The sequence below is a fragment of the Vigna unguiculata genome, chromosome 3 (genome assembly GCF_004118075.2).
Source record: "Vigna unguiculata cultivar IT97K-499-35 chromosome 3, ASM411807v1, whole genome shotgun sequence".
In the NCBI taxonomy this organism is placed as follows: domain Eukaryota; kingdom Viridiplantae; phylum Streptophyta; class Magnoliopsida; order Fabales; family Fabaceae; genus Vigna; species Vigna unguiculata.
The window spans coordinates 58,257,349-58,269,765 of record NC_040281.1 but is presented as its reverse complement, the minus strand read 5'-3'; the positions used below and the strand labels follow the sequence as shown (position 1 = coordinate 58,269,765).

Here is a 12,417-nt window from a genome sequence, read left to right as displayed (position 1 = left end):
TGTTGCTAAACAATTTCAAAATTTGGGATATTAATTATTATTGGAAACATAATTTTAAAAATGATTTTTACATTATTATCATAATTATGCAACACTATTAGTTATGATTGGCGTCATTAATTTATATAAATTTAGAAAACATGCACGTCAATCGACTTGAATTAATACAACAACAAAAATAATTGAGGGCATTATGGTAATCTTACACAAATCATCTTCAAATTTCTACATATGAGAGAGGATGGGAAGATAATGGAATCTTTCGATACTTTCTTTATTTTTCTTTTTCAAATATCTACAAGTGAACACTTCAATCAGCCTCAAATCATTCTTGTCTCATCCCTCTAACGAATAAATACTTTAAGTGAACATATTGTAAACGTGTTCCTGTAAGGGGGCCATGGCTCCCCCTAGATTTTTAATTTTTTTTAAAATTATATATAATATATTATATTAATATAAATTAAATTTAGTAAAATTTTATTTCTTTTATAAAATACTAGCATAAATAGATATAGTGTCACGTCTGTGTGTATGAATTTTCTAAATATATATATGATATTATATTAGTAGGTAATGATATTGTAACATCATTAGGTTGATACACAAAGTAAAATTACATTTATTAAAAACAGAGTGGAATAGAGGGAGGAAAGAAAAAAAAAATAACTCTTAATGAATATAAAATAATAAAATTGTTGTTAGAATAGTTTTATAGAAAACATGTAGAAATAAAAGTTAGTGTTTAAAAATAAATAAATAATTATATTGTAGATGATAGATTAGAAAGAAGTAATTTTAGACATAAAAGAGAGACTCATCTTTATACATAGTTATAAATAAAATTTAATGTTAATAAATAATAAAGCATAAAATTAAATATAATAAATAATAAACAAATTATTGAAATATTTTTTATATTCTCTTTCATTATCTTTGAGTTTCTCACCTATTATACTCTCACATGTTTTCTTTTGTTTTTGAAGAAAGATATGAATTTAGATACAAACTCATTATTTCTATTCTTGTTTGTCATATGTTCTATTTCATTATTGAAGATAAAAACAATAACTTTCTATTTGTCTCACTTGATAGTGAAATATTAGTTTAATAAATAATATTTTTTATTTCATAAGTGTTGTATAGATTTAACTTTTTATGAATATAAAAGGAAAAGTTATGTTTTATATGTTTTTTCATGACTATATTAACTGTAACTCGATTATCATAAATCTTTGTTTTAATAATTAAGTCTCTTCATTTCTTATTAAATTTTGATTAAAAAAATTAAAAAAATTTAAACTTAAAAAGAAGGGTATATGGATAAAGAATAAAAGAATAGATTTTTTTTTTAAATGATAAGAAGAAAGATACCGGTGAAGTTAAAAACAAGACAAATTTACTATTTTTTTCATATTTTAAATTCTTTACTTATTTTGAAGTTGTTGAATTAGAGAGATCATGATTTTTTTTAACACTCATCTTTGAAACATATATAAATTTTAAGTATATTATTTTGGTCCTCTAAAGTTTACTGTGAAAACCACCACTGATTGTATAGAAAAGAAAGTAAATAAAAATTCATCCACCAATAATTTGTGTGTATGGATAGTGTTGTAGGTTGAGTTAGAAATGTTATATTTCAAATTAAGCTTCCTGTATTATTATATTTGGTCTGAGATACATGTATCGGATCGGATTCCTTTAAGGATTTTTATTTTAGTTTTTATTGTTTGTTTATAAGTTTTCTCATTTGTTTATCATCGTGTATATTTCTAAAACTCATTTGTGTAGATTTCTGAGTGGTTGATTCATCTGAGTATTTTATGTATAGGTTTCACCACAGTAACATGAATTTGGTTTTTCATGTTTCATGTTGGACAATCTCTGTCTTGTTACTCTACACAAGTTACTTCCCTTTGTAACTTTTTGTTTGTGATTCTCCTTCCTTACTCCATTCTTATGTTTCACATTTACCATATATTTCCTTAATAGTGTCAAAAGAAATTTGATATTTCATCTCAAAACCCTCTGAAATATATAAAATGTAGCTGTTTTCCCTCGTATCCAAATAGAAAACAAAATAGCATCATTCCTTTACCTCAACACAACATTAACACAACCACGTGTTTTCGCCTTAATTGTGACTCTCTCTTTTTTTATTCATTTCTTCACAATTGATTACATAATTTTTTTTCTAGAAATATTAATTATGTATTAATAAATGCATACCAAGAGATAACCTTCCCAATTTACTTATTTTAAACTAAAATTATTTAAATAGTAAAATCAATTTTATAAAATTAAGAGAAACTAATTTTATTAGAAAGTGACAGTGTATTAATTAGTTTTAATTGATCTCGGTTGGTGGACTTAGTCTATGAGGTTGAATTCTTCACTCACAAGACCTATCCTAACCATGAAAAACTAACAACTGTCTTTTTTTCTTTTACATTTTGTGCTGAATTTTTATATCAAACCAATGCTCTTATTCCTTAACAAGCATTCTGTATATTGAATTTCAAAGGTCTAAAGCATTAAATAAAAGAGAAAATATTTCAAGTTGTTAAAAAATACAGTCAATTGAAAACAAAAATACATTTTATGTTGTTCAATGGCAAGGACTTATTGGATGCTGATTGAACTTTAATTTATCTGTAAACTATAGTTTAAAATATTTTTGTGAATCCATTATTTGGCAACTAAATAAGCATTCTCCAATGATCTAAAAACTCTATATATAGAGGAAGGAGTGAATAACAATGTATTGTTTTGGTTGTGATGATTTAAAGTACTAGCTAATACTCACTATACGATGAAGGGTAAGTGCTTTTTATCTCTTTTGACTTGGTCATTAATTGTGTTGCTCGTGCTACTAGAGGCACCAACTGGAAATGGATCAAATGGTAGATTGGAGAATGGAGAGATAAAGTTAACAGTAAGGGTACCCGTAAGAGATGGTTTCCCCCAGTTTGTGAAAGTAGTTTGGGACCCTTCTCAACAAAAGTACACAGCATCAGGATATTGCATGGATGTTTTCAATGCCGCTGTAACCTACTTACCCTTCAATGTTTCTCTACATCTTCTACCTGCTGCTGTTGAGTCAAGCTATGGTTTTAGATTTGACCAAGCACTTCAAAAACAAATCCCGCCAAAGGTTAGTAAATTTCAGTCTTGTACATGTTTCTTTTTTTCATTTAAGAAAACCTGACTATGAGTCTTATCTTTGCAACAAAACACTACCAAATAGAATGAGGTCGTGGTAGGGGATGTAACAATCCTAGCCAACCGTTCAAATTACGCAGATTTCACAGTGCCATATACTGCATCGGGAGTTAAAATGGTAGTACCAGCTAAACATGGGAGGGATCAGAACATGTGGACTTTTGTGAAACCCTTCAGTTGGGATCTGTGGTTGAGCATAATCATCATCTCTACCTTCATAGGGCTTGCCATACTCATCATGGAAAGAAACGTAAACGCGTTGCCTAATCAGGAGGGTTCGCCAAATCAAACAAAGCTTGGCCCTGCAACTATCTTGCTGTTTCCAATTTCTCAAGCCATTCTTCCTGAAAGTAATTACACACACACACACACACACACACACACACACACACACATATATATATATATATATATATATATATATGCTGTTGATTAATTTTCTATAAAGTTTATCTATGCCTAATTACCAAATTTATTTTATTTTCAGGAGAAGTAGTGGTCAAAGGTTGCTCGAGATTTGTGTTGATGGTTTGGCTTGTATTGGCGTTCGTCCTCATGCAAAGTTACACTGCTAACTTGACTTCTATATTGACCTTGGATCAACTGCAACCAAGCTTTCTGAACGTTAATGATTTAAGGAGAGAGGGTTATTACGTTGGATACCAAGGGGGGTCTTTCGTTTACGATGTGTTGATTGACCGGTTTAAGTTTGACCCATCCAGACTAAGGCCATACAACAACACTGGTGAGTACCATGATGCTCTAAAGCTTGGAAGCAAAAATGGGGGTGTTGCAGCTATATTCGATGAAGTTCCCTACCTTAAACTCTACCTTCAAGAATACGGATCCAATTACATCATGTCTGGCCCCGAATATAGAAATGCAGGGTTTGGTTTTGTAAGTCTCTCTTCTCTATCTCTCATTCTTCAACAAGCTTGTGCTTCGGTTCTTTTTCTTTCATTTGTTCTATTTTTTGTTGTCGTTGTAAAACTAAGCAGACTAAACTATACCAGGCCTTTTAGTTTTAGCACATATTTTGCTTGTTCAATTTATGAACTTCTCTAAACATATACAATAATACAGAAGTCATAACTAACTCATCTATGCAAAATCAGACTTTCTTCGGAGAAGTAATTTAGTTAACTTCAAGTAATTATATAGATATATGATATAATGAGTGCACTTATCGTATAGTTTTATTATAAATTATGTTATATTTCCAGGTATTCCCTTTAAACTCCAATCTCACGGCTTACTTCTCGAGAGCCATCCTGAATGTGATTGAAAGTGGATTAATGAATGAGATTGAGGAGAAATATTTTGGAGAAGACTCGTCTGAGGAAACATCTTCTTCTGAACCTCTCAGTCTCAGCTTTCGTAGCTTCGCTGGGCTTTTCATTATTTCTGGGATTTCTACTTTATTAGCGTTATTGGTTTCAGAAAGATTTATTTGGCGAAGACTAATTCTGATGGCTAAAGCATTGACTGAGATTATGTCCGCAATTCATCTTTTCAAGAAGGAAGCACGCACTCATCCAATTCAGGATTCTACTCATGGAACGGAGGCTTAAGAATTGTCAAACATAGATTCCTTATTACAATATTCGGAGATTATTATATATTATGGGAAACGGACGTATCATTCTGTGTTTGAGATTCTAATTAAATTGAAATTGAACATGTGTTAACATCCGATATTAAATTGGCAAAGAATCCAGGTTTGAAGATACACAAAATAGAATATGTTTAATTTGTAAAAAAATGAGATAAAACTAATGCGTAACAGTCTCTATGTAAGGCTGACACTTTTATTTTAGTATTTATTGAAAAGTAAAATCTAGATACGTCAAAGATGCATATCAAAGTGGATATACTGTTATATAAACCTTCATTAAGTCTAATATATTTTGTGTAATTATGAATCCTTCTGGGTTGAACCTGCTAATATAATTTTTTTTTTCATTGCAAATATTTATATACATTTATATTTTTCATTTTCATCTAAACCGTCTAGTTTTTAATAATATTTTTTTTGTAATAATTGTTATATCAACCAATATATTGAACATTGAGGAATTAAACCAAAATAAGTATTAAAATTATGCAGGATAAATTATTTATAATTCATAAAAGAATATAACAGAAACAAGATGTAAAGACATCATACATTATTTCATAAGTCATACTCAAAAATGTCAAACTCATAAGATGTGTTATTAATCTTACATTACTACCAACTGAAATTTAAAAAATTGATATTAAATCCACTCAATTGTGAGTAGAAAGTCATCTATATGTTATTATATTAAAGGATTAAACTACTACAAACAAAAATACAAAACTAATTTTACATTAGATATTGTTATCATTGCCATAATAAACAGGAAGAACAAGTCCACATAGAACACAAATCAATATAACTAGTGATGATAGCCACAATTTAATCACTTTTTATTCGTTAGGTTAGCCTTAAATTTCCTATTATCTACTACGAGAAAATATTATATTCTCGATAGAATTTTATCAATGAAAAAAAAATGAATTTATCTAATGATTGTATCGATAAATTATAGGATTTTAATGATTGAAGAAAAATATTTGTAATCATTTGGAAGTAAAAATCATCTATAAAATCTGTTGGTAGTTCAAAAATTTTATTATTGACAAATATTTTCAAGGATAAATTATGTCGGTAAAATGGAAGTCAAAGGTTTTGTTTAAGGTTGGATAAAATTGCTCATAAATGTTTTTTTTAATTTGTTGGTAATTAAATTTTTTGAAAGTTCATCTGTAATTATATTTTTTTAAATCTATGGTAAAATGAGTATCAATTTTCTCATCAAATTTAATAAGATGTTTATTATAAATTAATTGGAGATGAATGAGAAGAAAGGAATAAGGAAGAACAAGAGGAAGAGGAGCAAGTGACAACAATTGTAACAACCCTATTTTCTTAATCATTCTCTTAATAATTATAATTAAGATTATAACTCATTAATACTATCAATAATTATAGTTAAACTAAGTTACTATTTAGTGTTTAACAATAAAGTATTTCAAAATAGCTTAGTATAGTCTTTCAAAAAAAAAACTAACACATATTCACTAACTCATTCATATACTACTTCTCTAGTGGGTAGCTCCAGCTCCATCGCTACTATCTCCTCCGCTCCTACATTTGTTCCCGTATATACATAATATATTATCATTGTAAGAATAAGAAAAACAAAATATACAAAATGCAAGGTGAACTAAATATCACAAAAATAATTCATAATTGAAAGATATCATAATTTTCAGCAAAGTTTTAAATTAAAGTCAGTTAATTAAAAAGTCCAAGATCACCCTGTAGATCAATTTCTAGACTCAAGACTCATGGTTCTTTGGAAAACTAGTATATTGAATGAACTCGTGAGACTATGCACCTGTCATACTGACCCTCCTCTTCTCATTCTATACAATAATAACTCAAGTAGTACATCATATATCTCATCCAGTACTTACAGGTTAACTTCATTAGCTTGTTAAGTATAATCTTCTTTCATATCATATCGTCAACCCTGTGAAGCTTCCTTCGACTCTCACCACCTCTGAGTTTGATACTAGTAAAGTTAGGATAGTCATACATCACAAGTCTCATTCAATACACCTGACCTCATCCTATATTAGCATTTCTCCTTAGAAATGGGAAATGTGACAATCATAGCGCAATAAACTTGTAGGGAAAATCCTACATTTATAAAATATTCATTTTCTTTTTCTAATCTTCACAATTTATACATATATTTGTAAATAAATTTAAACGTACAAAAAAATTGTACAAATTAATAATTTATAATTTTGTACAAAATTTATTTTTATCATGTTTCTACCTAACATAAATAAATAACAATCCAGCAGTTATGTTCCCAAACATGTTTCAAATCATTATTTAACTAAAAAATTTGCAGTTTCACATAATCAAAAGTCTCACATTACAAGGTATTTAAATCCTTCGTAACCCACCCTCTCAATACCTTACTATATCATTTACAACATAATTTCAATTCAATAAAAATGTTTAGTTATATCAATCAAACCAATTCAAACTAACCAATAATTCAAATAATAGGATATTTAAGTCAGCATGCAACTACAAATTTATACCTTAATCTTTAAATTTAACAATATGACTTTAAATCTGAAAGGAATTTAGCTCCCATTACCTTGTAAAATACATTCTATCATTGTTCTTCCTCCTTACGCCATGTCTCCACTTACAATGGTCCTATGTTCACAATCCAAAGATTAAAATCAACAATTGAATAATGGTTTAAGGACCATGGTTAGATGAAAATGCATCTAAAAAAGAAAAAAATCACATGCAACCAGAGATAGTTGCATACACCAGAAAAATTAGAGTTGTTTTATCAAGGAGAAAAATTTCAATTTATCCTAATATAAAATTGATTGACTTGTATGGTAGAATCTTTTACACTAATTATTTCTAATTATTTCTATGACTTTGGATCCTCAAGAAAAAATGCAAGAGGTCAATTTACTGAGAAAGATCGAGACCTGGAGATGAGATGGATTTCTTTCAGATTTACATGCGTCTGTTATTTAAAAAGAAGACCCACTTTAAAACCTTTTAATTTTTTTAATATATATATATATATATATATATATAATATACTATTAATAAAGAAAACAAAATATTAATGTATTAATAAAATTCTACTCTGTTTAGAATTTATAATCAGGTTCTCACAGAAATGCTTAGGACATTAATATAATGGTAGTGGCACACATATCATGGAGATATACAATAAACCTAGATGACGCACTCAGTAAAAAAGTTGCTATTATTTATTGAAATGTCAATCATATTTTTTTGTAGTGTTTGATTCTTATAATGAGATGTAAATCATGTTATTTAAGACCCATTTTTTATCAGTGATTTACTAAGATGCTCGTGAGACACTTGAAAAAAAATAACAGATCTTCAACGAATATTTTAAAAGTGTTAAATTATATATATATATATATATATATATATATATATATATATATAATATAATATAATATAATATATATAATGTCAAATATATAAAATATATTAAAATTAAAAAAATCAAATTATACATTAATTTTTATACATATAAAAAAAATGTGGTGTGGAGGGAGGAAATTTTTAGGAATTGAATGTGAATTTAAGATCTTACATTAGTTAAAAAAAAGTGAAAGTAGCATTCTAGTCTTTTATATAGATTTATTCATGATTTATTATCCTAAAATTTCTCTATTTGTTTTTTTTTAGAAAAATCTAACAAGACTGCGGAACTGAAAATAACATATATATATAAATGACTTTTTTACTATAAAAATATAAAAGTTTTTCCTTCTCCTTGATTTTTATAGATATTTTTATTGGTCTTAGAATGACACTCATTTTTTATTTTTTGATAGAAATCCGAAATCTAATTTTTTTTATAACTGAAATCAATCCAATTTAAATAGAGAATTTAAATAGATATAGTATAAAGAAGACTAATTTAATATATTAAAAAGAATTGTATACATTACATTAGATAAAAAAAGATAATTTTGTTAATATTTTTTTAATGTATACATCATTGAATTAAAATTAATGTCATACTAAAATATGTGTATTTTTTTAACCTATGCTAAATAGAAGATAAAATTAGATTAACGAATTTTCACTTTATTACGTAGAATCATGTTTAAAATATTATATGATTTTAAGTGAATAAAAATTCATCCACGTATGATTTGTGTGGTGTGGCTGGTGTTGTAGGTTATGTGAGTAGAAATATTAGATTTCAAATTAAGATTCCTATATTATTATTTTTAGTCTGAGATGCATGTATTGGATTTCTTTGAGGATTTTTATTTTAGTTTTTATATTGTTTGTTTAGGCATTTTCTCATTTGTTTATCATCATGTATATTTATAAAACTCATTTATGTTGCTTTCTGAGTGGTTGGTAAGTATTTTATCTATAGGTTTCACCGTACTAACATGAATTTGGTTTCCCTTTCACGTTTCATGTTGTTGAACAATCTTTGTCTTGTTACTCTATACAAGTTACTTCCCTCTGCAACTTTTTGTTTGTGATTCTCCTTCGTCACTTCATTCTTATGTTTCACATTTACCATATATTTCCTTAATAGTGTCCAAAGAAATGACGTTATTTCATCTCAAAACACACTGAAATATATAAAATAATATAGTTCTTTTCCTCGCATCCAAATAGAAAAGAAAAAAACAGCATCATTCCTTACCTCACACTCAACATTTAACACAAAACCACGTGTTGGCCTTAATTGTAACTCTCCTTTTTTTTTATTTCTTCACAATAATTGATTACATCATTTTTTTTCTTCTAAAAGTATTAATTATATATCAAGAGAAATGCATACCAAGAGAAAACATTCCCAATTTATTTATTTTAAACTTCAAATATTTAAATATAACTATGCCACTTTAAAATCAATTTTTGCAAAATTAATTCTAAGAGAAACTAATTTTTGAAAGTGACAGTGTATTTGTTTTAATTGATCTCGGTTGGTTGACTTAGTCTCTGAGGTTTAAGTCTTCACTGAAAAGACCTATCTTAACCATGAAAAACTAACAAGTGTATTTCTTCGAAACTGCTTAGCTCTGTATCCCATCTATCGAAGCCCAGCCATATATGCACACTTTCAATATTACGACTTTTTTTTTCAACATTTTCTGCTCATGAATTTTCATATCAAACCAATGCTCTTATTCCTTAACAAGCATTCTGTATATTAAACTTCAAAAGTCTAAATATCAAATAAAAGATAAAACATTTGAAGTTATAAAAATACAATCAGTTGAAAAACAACAATACATTATTATGTTTTTCAATGGCACAGACTTATTGGATGTTGATTGAACTTTAATTTATCTGTATTTGGAAACTAAATAGGCATTCTGCAATGGACTAAAATTGTATATAAAGAAGAAGGGGTGAATAATACTAATGCTTTGTTTTTGTTTGATGAATAAAAGTACTAGCTACGTGCTATACGATGAAGGATAAAGCTTTATATCTGTTTTGTCTTGGCTATTAATTGTTTTGGTTGTGCTACTACAGGCGCCAACTGGAAATGGATCAAATGGTGGATTGGAGAATGGAGAGATAAAGTTAAGAGTAAAGGTACCCGTGAGAGATGGTTTCCCCCAATTTGTGAAAGTAGTTTGGGACCCTTCTCAACAAAAGTACAACGTATTTGGATATTGCATGGATGTTTTCAATGCCGTTCTAACCTACTTACCCTTCAATGTTTCTATACATATTGTACCTGATGTTGTTGAGCCAAGCCAGGTTTATAGAACACACCATTCAATTCTAAAACTAAACACAACAGAGGTTAGTAAACCGTACCTTATATATGCTTTTAGTATTTAGGAAAAAAAATAAGGCACAAAATCTGACATTGAACTACTTTTACTTTGCTTAAAAATATGACAAGAAAGAGCGACGTTGTGGTAGGAGATATGACGATCCTGGCCTACCGTTCGAAAATTGTAGATTTCACAGTGCCATATATTGGATCAGGTGTTAAAATGGTAGTACCAGTTAAACACGGGAGGGATCAAAACATGTGGACTTTTGTGAAACCCTTCAGTTGGGATCTCTGGTTGAGCATAATCATCATCTCTACCTTCATAGGGATTGCCATACTCATCATGGAAAGAAACGTAAACGCGCTGCCTAATCAAGAGGCTTCTGCAAATCAAAAAAAACTTCGCCCTGCAACCATCTTATGGTTTCCAATCTCACAAGCCATTCTTCCTGAAAGTACTTACACATATAATGTTGATTGATGTTTTAGTTTTATATAATTTATATGTGAGATTTAATTAATTACCTTTTTCGGTTTCAAAATTTTGGATTTTCAGGACAAGTAGTGGTAAAAAGCTGCTCAAGATTTGTGCTGATGGTTTGGCTTCTACTGGCGTTGGTCCTCATGCAAAGTTACACTGCTAACTTGACTTCTATATTGACCTTAGATCAACTGCGACCCAGTTTTCTGAACCTTAATGATATAAGGAGAGAAGGTTATTACGTTGGATACCAGTTTGGGTCTTTCGTTTACGATGTGTTGATTGACCAATTTAAGTTTGATCCATCCAGACTAAGGCCATACAACAACATTGGTGAGTACCATGATGCTCTAAAGCTTGGAAGCAAAAATGGGGGTGTTGCAGCTATATTCGATGAAGTGCCCTATCTTAAACTCTACCTTCAAGAATACGAATCCAATTACATTATGGCTGGCCCCGAATATAGAAATGCAGGGTTTGGTTTTGTAAGTCTCTCTTCTCTATTTCTCTCTCATTCTTCAACAAGCTTGTGCTTCAGTTCTTTCTTTAATTTTGTTTTATTTTTTGTTGTCGTTGTAAAACTGATTTTGCTTGTTCTATTTATGAGCTACTCTAAACATAAACACCGAAGTCATAACTAACTCGTCTATGCAAAATTTGACTGTCTTGGGTGAAATAATTTAGTTAAACTTCAAATAACAAGTTAATTAAATGTGAATTATATAGATATATGATATGATGAGTGCATTTATGGTATAGTTTTATTATAAATTATGTTATTTGCAGGCATTCCCTTTAAAGTCCAATCTCACGGCTTACTTTTCGAGAGGCATCCTGAATGTGATGGAAAGTGGATTAATGAATGAGATTGAGGACAAATATTTTGGAAAGAGTAGTATTGGAGAAGACTCGTCTGCGGAAACATCTTCTTCTGAACCTCTCAGTCTCAGCTTTCATAGCTTCTCTGGGCTTTTCTTTATTTCTGGGATTTCTACTTTATTAGCGTTATTGGTTTCAGAAAGATTTATTTGGCAAAGGCTTGTTTTGAAGCATTGTCTGAGAGGTATGTCCCTAATTCCACTTTTCAAGAAGGAAACACGCACTCATCCAACTCATGATTCAACTCATGGAACAGAGGCTTAAGACTTTGTCAAAGATAGAATGGATATCAAATGGATATACTATTACTATAAACCTTCATTAAGTCTAACATAATTTGTGTAATTATGAATCCTTCTGGGTTTGAAACCTGCTAATATATTTTTTTTTCATTGCAAACATTTATATAAATTTATATTTTTCATTTTCTTCTAAACCATCCGGTTTTAATAATAA

At 28.9% G+C, this 12,417-nt stretch overlaps 2 protein-coding genes across 2 annotated transcripts; both read left to right on the top strand.

The window, feature by feature from the left end:
- The first annotated feature begins 2,734 nt into the window (after positions 1 to 2,734).
- LOC114179409 (glutamate receptor 2.8-like) lies at positions 2,735 to 5,089 on the top strand. Its single transcript, XM_028065745.1, has 4 exons — positions 2,735 to 3,157; positions 3,251 to 3,575; positions 3,713 to 4,122; positions 4,449 to 5,089. The coding sequence occupies exons 1-4, from the start codon at positions 2,816 to 2,818 to the stop codon at positions 4,794 to 4,796; spliced, it is 1,425 nt and encodes a 474-aa protein (XP_027921546.1). The 5' UTR covers positions 2,735 to 2,815; the 3' UTR covers positions 4,797 to 5,089.
- A 5,029-nt stretch (positions 5,090 to 10,118) lies between these two features.
- Positions 10,119 to 12,345, top strand: LOC114175547 (glutamate receptor 2.8-like). The gene is made up of 5 exons (XM_028060300.1): positions 10,119 to 10,138; positions 10,297 to 10,624; positions 10,732 to 11,056; positions 11,158 to 11,567; positions 11,869 to 12,345. The coding sequence occupies exons 1-5, from the start codon at positions 10,119 to 10,121 to the stop codon at positions 12,223 to 12,225; spliced, it is 1,440 nt and encodes a 479-aa protein (XP_027916101.1). The 3' UTR covers positions 12,226 to 12,345.
- The last annotated feature ends 72 nt before the right edge of the window (positions 12,346 to 12,417 follow it).